The sequence below is a fragment of the Rhincodon typus genome, chromosome 1, assembly GCF_021869965.1.
Source record: "Rhincodon typus isolate 14 chromosome 1, sRhiTyp1.1, whole genome shotgun sequence".
Classification (NCBI taxonomy): Eukaryota; Metazoa; Chordata; class Chondrichthyes; order Orectolobiformes; family Rhincodontidae; genus Rhincodon; species Rhincodon typus.
The window spans coordinates 79,334,636-79,350,158 of NC_063332.1; the positions used below are offsets into that span (position 1 = coordinate 79,334,636).

Here is a 15,523-nt window from a genome sequence, read left to right on the forward strand (position 1 = left end):
TCATTAACAGAGAGTATAAATGTACCACTTTGAAGAATGAAAAGGAGAAATAATTTCTTGTGCTGGGATTACTAAAATAAAGAATACTTCACAAAAGTGGCTTTGGGAAAGAATCTATAATATCTTCTAAAAGGATTTTTAAAGTTTGATCATGGAATGTTTGCTACATTTTTGACTACTGCAGTCCATGTGGTCCAGGGATACCCACAGTGTACTTAGGAAGAGAGTTCTAGGTTTTCAATCATTCAGCAGTGAGGGAAGAACAATATAGTTCAAAGTCAGAAAATTGTTTGTCTTAGTATGGAACTTACATGTGATGATATGTGAGGTTATGTATATATATCTAACATAATTTGTTTTTGGAGTTTTGAAGGTTGAATTGGTGTCACATGGGTTTTCTGTGAGTCTGAAGGGTTTTAAAGATTAACATGCAAGTGTTTCTGTAGCCATAATGATTTCTTTTTCAAAAAAAATGTCTGAGAGGGGTGTTTTGTGAAGGCTACTGGGAATTTGTTTACCTTGAGAGAGTTTACAAGCAACAAAATAGACTGTGTAGTGCTTTAAGCTGTCAGGTACAAGATTTTGGGATCTTCTGGGGGCTTTGGTATAAATCCATAGCTTGGGAGAAAAGAACATTTTAGATTCAGTTTGAGGATGTTTGCAGAAGTCTTGGCTGAAAGTACATGAACAAAACAGCTGCTGCCAAGAAATGGAGGTATTTTTAAGACTCTTAGAAAGAAGTTATGTCAGTGGAATGAGTTTACTTTAAAAATCTAGACCAGAAGTATTGGCTAAAACCCTGAAGGGGTTATTTGAAGCTGAGAAAGTCTAAGCTCAGTTGTTGAAGGCTTCAGGAAGAAGCTATAAGGCTCTCAAGACAGGGACTTGAATCCAAAGTTAAATTAATTAATTAGATGTGAAAGAGAAAGAAATTCTCACTGGTAGTGCAAAGGAATGTTGATGGGATCACTGAAATATTTTATTTTGTTTCAAAATCTTTAAATTTCTGTTTTGTGTCCGGTTTGATTTATTCTATTTATCTTTATTTCTTTTGTGTAATAACTTTCTATTTTATTGTTGAACTCCAAATCACTGGCATTGCATGTTTGTGTTTCAATGAGAGATCATCTCATTAAAACCAAAAAAAAATATATGTTCTATCAAGACAGATTTCAGTCTGGGACATCATTTGCTGGATCATAACAATGTTCCTATCCATCAGCTGCTGTTGTCCTTTGAGGTGATAATCAAGGGTGTACAAGTTGCTGCTGAAAGGAGCTTGGTGGGTTCTTATAGTGTCTATTACAGGTGGCACACACTGCTGTGTGAGAGTGGTGAAGAGAGTGAATGGTTAGGTTGGTGGATCATGTGTTAATCAAGTGGACTGTGTTGTCCTGGATAGTATCAATCTTCTTGAGTATTTTTGCAACTGCAGTCATCCAGACATATGGAGAATTTTTCATCACCCTTCTGATATATGTCTTGTAGGTGATGGGCAGGCATTGGAGACACAGGAGGTGAGTTCCTCACCACAGAATTCCCAGTCTCTGATTTGCTCTTGTACCCACAGCAAGTGGCTGGACCAGTTAATTTTCTATTCATTGGTCATCCACAGGATGTTGACGGTGCAGCTTCAGTGATGTTAGTACTGTAAATATCTAGGGGAGATCGTTAGAATCTTTGTTGTTGGAAATGATCATTTGCATAGCACTTGTGTAACATGAATGTTACTTGCTACTTTTGAGCCTAAGACTGAACTTTACCTTTTGCTGCATATGGACATGGGCTGCTTCAGTATTTGAAGAGTTATAACTGGTGAAATCGTCAGGGAACATTCCCACTTCTGACCATATGATAGAGAAAATGTAATTGATAAAGTAGCTAAAGATGACTGATCTATTCTTGGCATCAACTCCATTTCCCTTTTTGTTCCCCAAACTCTTGATACCCCTATATTTCGAACATGTGTCTAACTCAACCTTGTAATATCCAATGACTCAGCCTCTACTGCTCTCCTGGGTAGAGAATCTTATAGATTCTCTGAGGGATGAAATTGCTGTCCATCTCTGTCTTAAATGGGCAATTCCTTATTCTGAGAAGCTATAATATCATTAGAAAATGAAGTATAGAAAAGAATATGGGAAAATGGGGCTGGGATAGAGCATTGCAGGTGAAACAGTTGCACAGATACAACAGGTCAACAGGTGAAATCACCATTTCAGTCCTTCTGTATGTGAGTGCTGATATATGCTGTGATTTAAGTTCATTAAATATGGGGCAGATTAATTAAAAAAATTACAAGTAAAAGTTGAAGTCTCACTAACTTAATAGCATTGGGGGCATTTGTGGGCTAAAAGTATCCATAAAAAAAATCGAGGACTTTGAAATACACCTTTGAAATACATGGTATGATGCCAAGCTGATAAGTATCCAGCAACTTTTGGAAAATGCAACTTACATGGATGCTCTTTGCAGTGAAGTGGCAGCTGAAATTTATTACCTTGGTTTACATGTAAAGAATGATTGGTCTGTAGGAATTTTGTTGGTATCAATAGAGCAATAATATAACAAGACTGAATACTTCAGGAAAAGAAATGGAGGCAAGGCATGTCATTTGTTAAATTGGCTATGTAGGTAAGGCTCTGGAAATATTTGATTCCAAACAAAGTAATTTTCATTAAGTGGTCTTGCTTCGAAATTGAATACAGCTCTGCTTTTGCCCCATGTCAGTTTTCAATGTCCTGTGTTATAATTTCTCAACTCTCTTGAGCCATGTTTTATTTTTACAGAATGCAATCCCGAGCTCCATTTCAGATGTGGAAGTGGCCGATGTGTCCTGAAGTCCTGGGTCTGTGATGGAGACCATGACTGCAGAGACAAGTCTGATGAGGTTAACTGCTGTAAGTCATCAATTCACCATCAATGTTTATGGCTTATCAGTACAGCCAAGAATTTGGGAATAGATTGAGAAAGATATGTGCAACTCTTTTGTTCCCTTGTGGTACATAAGGAATATTGTGTACATTTGAACTATTTCCCTTGAGAATTGTAATTAAGGAGCAGAGTTTTATAACTAACATTATGCAGGCAATATTTAGACTTACTTTGTGAGTTTATAGTTAAGCATCAAAATATTAATCCAAATTAAGTTCTATGAGCATGTGCACAAAAATAATGAAAAGCGAGCTGCATTGTCTGAGTGTAGTGCTAAATAATTACTTCCTTCATGCTAGAAAGTGTAAGTGTAAGGCTGTCAATTCTAAATAATATGTTATAAACCAAAGATGAATTTGTATTATTATCTAAATTAAAAGTGAGCAAGTAATATGATTAGTTTTTCCTTAACCTGATAATTTTTTTGCTTCCAGGGAAGTCAATGTTCCACTTTGGCCTCACTTTTCTCACCATCCCACCTCAAAGCATTGATGCCTGCTGTGTATTATTCTGCATTCCAGCTATTCCTTATGTGCAGACCAAATGAATAAGTGATAGTAAACAATGGATTATGCAAAAACTAAGCCAAGTCTGCTCTTCACATTTAAGCCCTCAAATTTCTGGAGGATCACAACACTGCTGTGTAGTGAAGAAAAGCTTTCGCCTGCCAAAATTGTCCAACATATTGGGATTAACCATATCTCCCTACTCGAGGTTAATGCTTGCATCATTTTGATGCAACATTGATATCCAACCCAGTAATGGAGAGGAATTTTATTCTATCAGCTCGTTCTGCATCCCACAGTAGAATTTAAATTTTTCTAAACTTATCAAATTTCTACTTTCCTTTACTGAAGAGGAATCATATTCAACTCCAGACTTTAACTCTATTCCTCTCACCACTAACGCTGCCGGACTTGCTGATGACTTGTAGCACTTTCCATTTTAATTGGAGAAGCTGGCAATGTTCTCCTTGGAACAGAGGAGAGTGAGGGGGGGATTTGATATCAATTGCAGGATTATTACAGGTAGACTAAGAAAAGTGTTCCAATTAGCTGGTGGGACAATGGCAAGTAAACAGACTTTTGGCAAGAGATGCAAGGCAAGGCAAGGAGAGGCTGAGCCAGGAAGAGCTCAGTGGTAATGGCTGGAACTAGCTTCCTATGAATGTGATGGAAGAAGAGAAGATGCATGATTCCAAAGGAAAATTGGATGGGCACATGAGCAAAATAAACCTGCAGAACACCTGCAAGGAAATGGGGCAAATCTGATTATTTTATGGAGGGCGGGAGCATGGAATCAATAGACAAGTAATTTCCTTCTGTATCTTAATGACTCTATGACTCATCCACATTAAGTTACCCCTGTCACCTACGTACTTGGTCTGCTAATCTGTCTATTTTCTGAAGTATTTCACAGTCCTCATTCTTTACTAAACTTCCTAATTTGTGTTGGCAGTAAATTCCAACATTATATTCACTATGTCCAAGTCATCTCTACATACCATGACAAGGCAATATTCAGCACTGGCCTTCAGGTACTTCATTTCAAACTTTTCTGAATCCAAAGTATGTCCACTATCACTTTGCTTCCTATTCATCAATCAACATTCTATTCAGCGACTGGACTGCATCTCACGTCATATGCTTGGGTTTTTTTCTGAGACGCCTTTTGCTCGATTTATTACAGAAAGCCTGTTGAAAATTTTTATAATACTTCTACTAATGCATTCCCTTTATCTCTATAATAGTCACCCTTTTCAAAAATCTTAAATAAATTTGTTAAACATAATTTTCTATACACAAATCTATACTCATTGCCATTGATTAATCCATGTATTTTAAATGCTCACTAATTATATGTCATTCTGAATTCCAAGAATTTCCCGACAAATTAAAGGAACAAAATGCCCTATAATTACCCAGTTTACCCTTGAAAAAGAATGTTATATTAAGTATCCCCAATCCAGCAGCATAATTTATATATTTAAGGAGATACGTCCAGACTTTTTGTTATCTCTGTTTCACTTTCTTCATCGTGTTTGGGGTTGTGTCACCCAGACTTGGTATATCAACACCTTGTTGTACAAATTAATTTCAGTAGCATTTCCACTTCTTTGTTGTTCTCTATTCTGGAGTCCTTTGATTGCCTTAAAAAGATAGGCCTGAATTATCTTTGAAATGATCTAACCAAACAAGCTACGTATTTCAACTATGCCTAGATCAATAGCTTTGATAACTCCTGATAGTCCTGTCATTCATTTTGGTCTAATACTTCTCTTGTTTACTAAAGTTGGTAAAGTTGGTGTTTCTTAAGTCTTCACACTTAAGCACTGTATCAACTTCACAGTGAATACTTGTTCAATGCTGTGAGGCTGTACATTCTGCAGGATTTTACATTAGAGCAAAGGATCTTTAAAAGTTGTCAAAATAATTTCATTTTAACTTATTTATTTTAGAAATTCCAAATATTAAAATTGTTTTCCAGCTTGCAAGAGCCAGGGTCTGATGGAGTGCGGTAATGGTCGATGTATTCCAAGCATTTTCCACTGTGATGGTGAAAATGACTGTGAAGACTGGAGTGATGAACTGAACTGTTCCAAAACCCATGGTTTGTATTTCTTCCTAATTCAGTACAAAAATTATGAAACCTTAAAACTATGAATCTAATCAAACGGCAATCAATTCTAGTTGTCAAATTAGGTATTTCCACAATAAAATGTAAATGGTTTCAAAGCTAAATGAAACTGATGAATAAAACGTGCAGAGGAGATTTTAATGTTTGTGGGAACAGTAATTTTAATTGTTTATTTAAATGTAAATTAATTTAATTAGATTAATTTAAATTGATTTAATGTCTCTTCGTATAGTTGTATCCGATTAAACCTCTGGAGTAACTAATAGTCAATGTTGCTAGCTAGAATCATTCCTAAATGATCAAAAAGACCTTACCATAATGATATTTCTAATACATTTAAAACAATATTTTCTAATTGCTTTCAATTATGGAAGCCTGATTATATTATAATTTCAGTATGCTGCACTATTTGAAGTATGGGCAAAAACTACTGCTGCCAATCCTTCCTGAGGTAAATTTTGAGGCAGAGGTGCGGGGTGACAATCTGCTGTTCCCCACCTGCCCCCTCCCATTGTTCCAAATAAAGTCTGGGCCAAGAAGGCTTCTGGGCTTTTTTCCAAACCAGTGGGAATTGGCTGGTAATTAAGAGGTCCAAGCTAATGCTCTGAGAACTTGGATTCATATCCCAACTGAACAGCTAGTGGAATTTGAGTTCTATTGATATCTAGAATTCAAAGTTAGCTATCAGTGATGGTGGTCATGACGATTGTTATTGACTGCCAAATGGTTCACCAGTGTCCTTTTGGAATGGATGCTTGTCATAGCTAAAGACCCACAGCGATATATTAACATAAAACAAAGAACTGCGGATGCTGCAAATCTAAAACTGCTGCAGATCTGAAACAAATTTCTCCAGCAATCTGTGTTTCTGTTTGTAATATATCAACGACTTGGATGAAGGAAAGAATGTACTTTAGCTAAGTTTGCAGATGATACAAAAATCAATGGGCAGGCCACTGGTAAGGAGACTACAGAGAGATATAGACAGATTAAGTGAATGGGCAAAAGCTTGGCAGATTGAGTGAAATGTGAAAAAGTGTGAGGTTATGCACATCGATAGGAAGAATAGAAAAGCTGAATGCTACTTAAATGGAGAAAGACTGCAGACAGTTATAGCACAGAGGAATTTGGAAATCCTGGTGCATAAGTTACAAAAAGCTAGCATCCAAGTTCAGTGGGTAATAGAGACAACAAATGAAATTTTAGCCTTCATTTCAAAGGGAATTGAGTTTTAAAAAAATGGGAAGTCTTGCTAAAACTATACAAGGCATTAGTCACAGTACAGTGGGAATACTGTGATCAGTTTTGGTCCCTTTATCTAAGGAAAGTATACTGGCATTAGAGTCTATCCAGAGAAGGTTCCCAAGGTCAATCCTGGGTATGGAGAGATTTTCTTAATGAGGAGAGTTTGAGTAGTTTGGGATGATACTGATTGGAGTTTAGAAGAATGAGAGGAAACTTTATTGAGACATATGAGATGTTTCGGGTGCTTGACAGGAAGATGTGGATAGGCTGTTTCCCTTTGTGGGCATAATCTCGGAGTATAGAGTGGCCCATCTAAGACAGATGAGAGGATTTCTTTTCGCTCTGGTAGTAACTCTGTAGAAATCTTTACTGCAAAGGGCTGTAGAGACTGGGTGGCTAAGCACATTCATGGCTATGATAGAAAGATTTCTAATCATTAAGGGAATCAAAGGTTCTTGTGGGAAAAAATGCAAGAAAATGGAGTTGAGGATTATAAGATCAGCTGTGATCTCATAAAAAACTTAGAATCATAGAAATTAGGAGTTGATCATTTGGCCCTTTGCGACTCCACCATTCATTATAATCATGACTGGTCATCTGTCTTAGTACCCTGTTCCCACTTTCACCCCATACCCTTTGATCCCTTTAGCCATAAGAACTATATCTAACTCCTTCTTGAAAACATTCAATGTTTTGGCCTCAGCCATTTTCTGTGGCAGAAAATTCCATAGACTCACTCTTCTCTGGGTTTCTCCTCTTCTCAGTTCTAAATGGCTTACTTCATATCTGTAGATTGCAACCCCAGGTTCTGGACTCCTCAGTCATCGGGAACGTCTATCCTGCATTCAAACAGTCTAGCCCTGAGCAAATTTTATAGGTTTCAATGAGATCCTCCCTCATGCTTCTGAACTCCAGTGTATACAGTCCTAAGAAATCAGTTCTCTTCTGCCATCAAAGAGAGACTGGATTGGTTAGGACACTGAGTGATGGAGCATACTCAATGGGCCAAATAGTTTACCTCTGCTCTATGTCTTAGGGTCGATATAGTGAACCCCTAACTATTCCCTCAAATGGCTTAGCGAGTCACTCAGTTCAAGCAAAGTTAGGGTTGAGCAACAACTGTTGATCTTGCCAGGATTCTCCACACCCCACTTAAGGACGTCACCCTGCTGCCTCTGAAACTCAGTTAGTGGTGGATGGGGTACTTGCTATTTGGGGAGAGCAACAAACAAACTCTGTTCCTGCCAGTTCTGAGGAAGGGTCACTAGACCTGAAACATTAACTCTGTTTTCTCCTTCACAGATGCTGCCAGAACTGCTGAGCTTTTCCAGCAACTTTGTTTTTGTTTCTGTTCCTGCCAAATTGTGGGATGTGTTTAATATTGAAAGACACTTAGTACCTGTTCAAGAGACTGAGGGCCTGATTAGGGAGGGAAGATGGTTATAAGCTGACAACCTCCTTGCTGCAACTCCTATCCAGCCAATATTTATCTTTTCTGAAGGATCCCACAAACCCAGCTAATGACCCATGTATTAACAACAGTTTTCACCAGTAGAGACACCCATTCTCAACCAGCCTCATTAAATTCTGTCCTTTATCTCCTACAGATGAGGAGGTGTTTAAAAAGTTAGAACTTATTTTGATTTTCTTTTTGTGTATTAATATTGATTGCCAGTGCTGCAGAGAGAGCATTTTGGTATTTTTTGTACCAAACGTCAGTTTCATATATTCCCAGGTTAGGCTCCTGACTGATGTTTTATCGAAATGTTCCATTTGCTAATAGCACTTTAGGCTTTCCTACAATTAACCTTAAACTGCCTGAGCCTTAAAAGCCACAGGAAAAATGAAGATCCTCTCCTGTGCCAATGAATATTGACATGTGACTTGTTGACCAAACAGCATCATACACTGTAGATGAGCTGTTCTAATTTCACATCCTGACAATCCTGACAAAAGGGTACACAAGAATTTACTTTTGAGAAAGAGCAGAATTAAAAACAGCAATTATATGTTTTCTGTTTGCTCCAGCAGATCAGAGCACTTGCAAGGAAGGGGATTTATCATGTGCTGAAAATTCCTGTACTGAGACCTGCAATGGCTCTAGTTGTGTGGCTCATAACAGTAAAATAAACTGCAGTAAGTTAGACTTGTTGTTGTTATTTGATCAGATTATTCTGAAAGATGTATATTCTGCCATGACACACCACACAACTAAAGTTTACCCTCTCTTGACCGCAAAATAATTAGTGTTTGCAAAGCCAATACATCATGTTAGTGCATCAGATGATGTAATAAGACACTCCAGACATGGTATCAATTTAAAAGATGGTATGGCTTAATTTTCATTATTAGCAGAGAGTTTGTCTTATATTTAACCTCCTGACATTTTGTCAAAAATCAACTATTTAAAACTTGAATATCTTGCAAGAAAATCCATTTAAATGTTCTTCCCTTATGCAGGTAAATGTGAGCCTATTACTCTTGAGCTCTGTATGAATCAGCCGTACAATTCCACGATCTACCCTAACTACCTGAGTCACCGGGACCAGAAAGAGGCATCAATTAGCTGGGAATTTTCACTCTTTCCAAACCTTGTTCAAACCAATTGTTACAAGTACCTCATGTTTTTTGCGTGCAGCATCCTTGTACCAAAGTGTGACTATGAGACTAATCAACGGGTCCCACCTTGCAGGTAATGCAGAATGCCTTCTGTTTTCAACAGATATTATTAGAAAGTATGTGAAGAGCAGTATTTTATTTTGTGATAGACATTTCTGTAATAATCCAATGGAGTAGGTTGCAGTATTAATGCATCATGTTTAGTTTTATCATAAATGTAATCCAAGTCTGCTATATTCATGTTTTGTGCAAAATTCTTGAGTGAATAAAACAATCTGTAACAGTTTTGGTGCATTTGTCACTTATTGCATCAGCAAAGTGAATCTGCTTGATACCAAAAGATTCCATAATAATACATTTCTACATCCCTTTGATTATTTTCACCATCAATTACAGCATATTTCATGTAGATACTGAATTGGGAAGCAATGGTGCTAAGGAATATGAAGTAAAGGACTTGATTAATGAAGTAATTTTCCATCAAAATGGTATCTTGGTCAAGCTTTAATTGAGAAAATATGTCCAACTAATTACAGCAAAAAATGCATGACCCCATTTAGTATTTATTATTTTTACTGGGATGTTTCTTGTATATGCAATTAGTTAACCTCCCATTTTATCATACTTTAATTGTTGTTTAATATTTTTATTCTTTTATTCAGATCCCTATGTGAAGACTCCAAAAAACACTGTGAGACTGTACTGAGCATGGTTGGACTGCAATGGCCAGAGGACACAGACTGCAAACAATTCCCCAGAGAAACCTCTGACAACAGGACATGTCTGATGCCTGATGAGAATGTGGAAGGTTAGCATTAATTTTATAGGTTTAAGAGTCATATTAAGTTGCAGCTTTGCTACAGTTATGCTTTTAGTTTCAAGTTCAGTATCTTCCTGAAAAATGTTTTCTTTCTTGAAGAAGCTGGGACTTACTGGGTAAAGTTCCTTGGGTGTCAGCTGACTTCAATACCTCTCCCCAATGGCTATTGTTTATCTTTAAATTTAAACACTAAGATGTAAAAGTTTGTTTTCAATTCATGGGCAGTAATCTGACAGAGTGCATCATTGTCCCTCTCACCTCCTCCCGCTCTCCCAAAATAACCTTGTTCTAAAGTCACAAGAAATAGGAGCAGCAATGGCTATCAGCCAATGAGCATGTTGCGCCATTCAGTAAAAACCTGGGTGATATGGTTGTAGTCTTAACTCCCCATTCCTTTGCTCTTCTATCAATGAAAAAGTTCTGTGTACCTCAACCTCGAGTACATTCCATGTCCCAGCCTCTACTGCTGTCTGCGAAAGAGAATACCAAATATATGAATGACTATATGAGGGAATACATTTTTCTCATCTTGTCTTAACTGGAAAACCTAATATTTTGAAACTGAGCCCTAGCTCTAGCTTCTCCCGTGAGAGGAAACACCCTCTCAGTACTGTCACAGAGGATCCCTCAGAATACTTTATTTTTATATAAAATCACCACTCGTTTCTCTAAATTTCAATGAGCATTGATTCAATCTTCCATCAGAATGAAACCCTTAAGTTTAAGAATCAGCCAAGTGAACCGTTCTTGAATTGCTTCCAAATTAAATATATCCTTCCTTAAGTAAGGAGATCAAAATTGTATGAAGTAATCCAGCATGGTCACTTCAATACCCTGTACAAATGTTTGATGCAGAGTAATGCCAACAGCATGGGTTCAATTCCCATGTCAGCTGAGTTCAGCCTTAAGTTGCTGCCTTTTCAACATAATTCCTTGCCTGAGGTATGGTAACCCTCAGGCTAAATGCACCACCATTCAGCCCTCTCTCATAAGACAGCAGCCCTGTGGTACTCTGGGACTGCGAAGACTTCATCTTTGCTTACAGTTGTAACAAGATGTCCTGACTTTTATATTGCATTCCCCTTGCAAATAAGCTGCAACATTACATCAGCTGACTGACTAATTTGTGTAGCTATGTGATAACATTTTGTCATTCATGTAAAAGGACACACCAGGCTGTTATGTACTGCAGAATTCTGTGTGTTTCTCAATTATTTTGCTACCCCATGCTTAATCTCTCTATATTCTTCGCAGAATCTTTGTCTCCTCACCATTGCTTGGTTTAATACCTACCTTTGTGTCATGAACAAATTTAGCAACAATATACTTGGTTCCTCCATCCAAGTCATTAATATGGATTATAAATAATTGAGGCCCCAGCAGTAAAGCCCATTTGACCCCACTGATTATAATTTGCCAACCTGAAACGATATGTTTATTCTGACTATCTGCTTCTTGTTAGTTATCTATTGAATTATAGTACTACCATCTGAACCCTCAGCTTCAACACCTCATTGAGCTCTTATTTTGTACAATAGCCTTTTTTATAGCAATTTATTGAAAGCCTTTTGTGATGCCCAGGCCAGATAGCATATAATCTGTTGTTGGGAAAATGTCTGTCTTATACAAAGGATGTAATAGAAGAGCATTGAGTAATACATAATCAAGCAGAGTCAGCATGGCTTCATGAAGGGGAAACCATGCCTGACAAATTTATTGAAGAGGAAACAGCCAGAGTAGTTAAAAGTGAAACAATAGATGTGGTATAGTTGAATTTCCAAAAAGACATTCTATAAGGTACTCCACATAAGGCCAGCATAAAGTATGACCCCATGGTGGTTGGGGTAGTAAATTAAAATCACTAAAATCCTACCGTACCATAGGGCTGCTCTCCGTTATAGAGAGAACTGGTGATGGCCCAACCTGACGATTTGAGCTTGATACAAATATAGGTGGCAAGGCAAGTAATGAGGATGACACAAGGAGTCTATAGTGGAATATAGACAGGTTAAGTGTTGGCACAAACTTGGCATATTGACTATAATGTGAGAGAATGTGAGAATATACACTTTGGCAGGAAGAATAGAATAGCTGAATGTTATTTATAGGGAGAAAGACTGCAGAAAGCTATAGCATAGAGGAATTTTGGGGATCCTTGTGCATGATTCACAAAATGTAAGCATCCAGGCTCAGTGGGTAATAAAGAAGGTAGATGGAATGTTGACTTTTATTTCAAAGGGAATAAAGTATAAAAATAAGAATGTCTTGCTTAAACTATACAAGGTACTGATCAGACCATAGCAGGAATACTAAGAACAGCTTTTGTCCCCTTATCTAACGAAAGATATCCTGCCATTGGAGACTTTACAGGGAACGTTCAATAAGTTGATCCTGGATATGGAGCGGCATTCTTACGAGGAGAGGTTGAGTAGCTTGGGATCATTGGAATTTAGAGGAATGAGAGGAGACCTTATTGAAATGTGTAAGACTTTTAGAGTGCTGCAGTGGATGCTATGCTGCCATTCCAGAAGTCCATGCATTGGTCCTATGAGCCAAGAGTCACTGCCAACACTGCTTAAGAGCGGCACGGTGGCTCAGTGGTTAGCACTGCTGCCTCACAGCGCCAGGGACCCGTGTTCAACTCCTGCCTCTAGCGACTGTCTGTGTGGAGTTTGCACATTCTCCCCGTGTCTGCGTGGGTTTCCTCTGGGTGTTCTGGTTTCCTCCCACAGTCCAAAGATGTGCAGATTAGGTGGATTGGCCATTTGAAATTGCCCGTAGTGTCTAGGGATGTGTAGGTTAGGTGGATTAGCCATGGGTCATGCAGTGTTACAGGGATAGGGTAGGGGTTGAGTCTGGGTGCACGGTATTTGCAGAGGTGTTGTGGGATGGTTGGGCTGAGTGGCCTGTTTCCACACTGTAGGGATTCTGTGATGATTCTGTGGTCTACTACTGCTGCTATTTTGATTGTTTGCACATTGAACAGAAAGATAAAAAGTGTAAATTGTAGAGATTTGGGAGTCCATGTAGACCCAGGCATAGAGTGTAGGGTTAATTAGGCTCAGTGTGGGTCACAATTTGAAAAGAAGAGTTTGGATGAGCTGAAGTTCCTGAAGGTTCGAAGATACAAGGTGGACCAGGAGAGTATGGCAAAAGCCCAGTCTGAGGATGACAGAAGCAGGAATAAGTATTTCAGCAACGACAGAGCTAAGGCATCGTAGGGCAATGTCATTGTGATAGAAGAAGTGGACATTCAGTAGCTCTCTAAAAACAAATTCCTGACTTTGGATTGTTTTTATGAATAACTTTGAATAGCATCCATAAATCAGGTTACTTTCTGCAGCAAGTTATCATATTTAAATTCGAAGGAACCCTGGCCTCAACTGAAAGCAATCCCAGTAGGTTTTGTATTAAGATGGTAGGTTTCACTGTAGGTTGCAAGAGGTCTTGAACTATTCAGTAAACATGTGCAATGAATTGATTCAAATATTCTGCTGTAAATTAAATAATTGAATGAACTTTACTTGCAGTCTCAAACAAGCCTGCTGGAGGTGTCAAATTTGCTCCGTATTGTGATTCAATATAAATGTCTTCTCACAGTTTATACTTCCCCAACTAACCATAAGTTCATAATGCGATTAAATTCCCAATTATTTAATGTAATGAAAATGCTAAAATAATGTTAGAAATAGGGGGCCTGCCTGTATCAAAAGCCTACCATGTATAACCACCCTCACCGGATGCAATGGAAGTGTATTGACGGAATGATTTACTGTTTTATTTACAGAGTGCTCCCCAAGTCATTTCAAGTGTAAATCAGGGAGATGTGTCTTGGCATCAAAGAGGTGTGATCGACGACCAGACTGTGATGATTTTAGCGATGAGGAAGCATGTGGTATGCTATGCTTACATTCCTGCTGTGAAGATACTACATTTTAATTTCCCAACAGACTACAGCAAAATTTCTACTAGTGTTGTACATAAAATATGACTTTTTTAATATTAAAAACATGTCTACCAGGAACTGGGTGCATATGCTACACATTTATTCCCAAGACCCAAGATAAAATCCAGCCGAAACTGAGAAAATCTCCACTGTAAACTGTCTGTAAAGGTTTCCTGTGTGAATTTGAGTTTAACTAGTCTTAATCTTCTTGATTGTTCCACACATTTACTGTTGAAATGGAGCAGTCAAAGCATTTGCTTGATGCATTGGTTGAGAAATTTGCCAATGGGCTTTCTATTATTTTCTCCCACAAGTCTATTTTCACTGGTCAATATACATGTTGAGGTTCATACAGTTTCAGGTGCTACAAGTTCAGCCACCTTGGCAACTAGTCATCCGCTCCCAATATAAATCAAATGCTAAGATGGGTGTATCAAAACTATCCTGCATGAAAATGACTATCCTAATCACATCGTTATTCGCTGTATACTATGCAAAATCTTGAAAAGGTTTCTGGCAGGCTCTTCTGACACTGAAAGGTGCTCAGCTATTCTATCTTCCACTACAGTCAAAAGGGAAGATATCTTAAAAATGTGAGCAACATGTGAAGCTAGCTGTCTCACATTACTACTCTGCAGTAAACATGAGTAGTACTGTCCACAAACAGAATGTCAAAAGTATTTTACCTACCTCACAAATGTATAATGTGGTATATGACTTTCGCACCAATGTGATGTCAGGTATGCAGGTCGTATGTCCTGCAACTGGCAGACATTTTTGAAATAAACATGTCCCTTTGAGCATCTGTAGCAGGCAGCATGGTGACCGCACTCAACCAGTCTGTGCTCACAAACCTCACAACACCATGCCCAGCATCATGGAGGCAACATTTTAAGACGGCAACCTATATCGAATGAATTACCACAAGGATTAGTACTGGGACCACCATTATTTACAATAAATACTATTGACTTGGATGAAGAAAGTGAATGCACCATTGCCAAGTTTGCAGATGACACCAATATATGTGGAAAGGCAAGAGGCGAGAATGACACAAAGAGCCTGCAGAGGAATACAGACAGGTTAAGTGAGTGGGCAAAATCTTGGCAGATGGAACATAATGTGGGAAAATGTGATGTTATGCTGACAGGAAGAATAGAGGAGATGAATAGCATTCAAAGGAGAAAAAGCTACAGCTTTCTGCAGCCTAGTAGTCCTTGTGCATAAATTACAAAAAAACTAGCATTCAAGTTCAGCAGGTAATAAGGAAGGCAAATGGAATTTTGGCCTTTATTTCAAAGGGAATAGAGTGTAAAAGTGGG

The 15,523-nt window shown here is 38.1% G+C and overlaps 1 protein-coding gene across 7 annotated transcripts in view; it reads left to right on the forward strand.

The window, feature by feature from the left end:
• The window catches only part of corin (corin, serine peptidase), a 331,902-nt gene that overhangs the window by 265,970 nt on the left and 50,409 nt on the right, over positions 1-15,523 (forward strand). For 6 of the 7 annotated variants that reach the window (XM_048597970.1, XM_048597932.1, XM_048597950.1 and 3 more), the window contains exons 8-13: positions 2,790-2,900; positions 5,422-5,544; positions 8,845-8,952; positions 9,277-9,508; positions 10,098-10,243; positions 14,043-14,150. In XM_048597970.1, coding sequence (XP_048453927.1) covers positions 2,790-2,900; positions 5,422-5,544; positions 8,845-8,952; positions 9,277-9,508; positions 10,098-10,243; positions 14,043-14,150 — 828 coding nt within the window. The remainder of the gene's footprint in view (positions 1-2,789; positions 2,901-5,421; positions 5,545-8,844; positions 8,953-9,276; positions 9,509-10,097; positions 10,244-14,042; positions 14,151-15,523) is intronic. The other variant, XM_048597938.1, reaches the window with a different exon arrangement.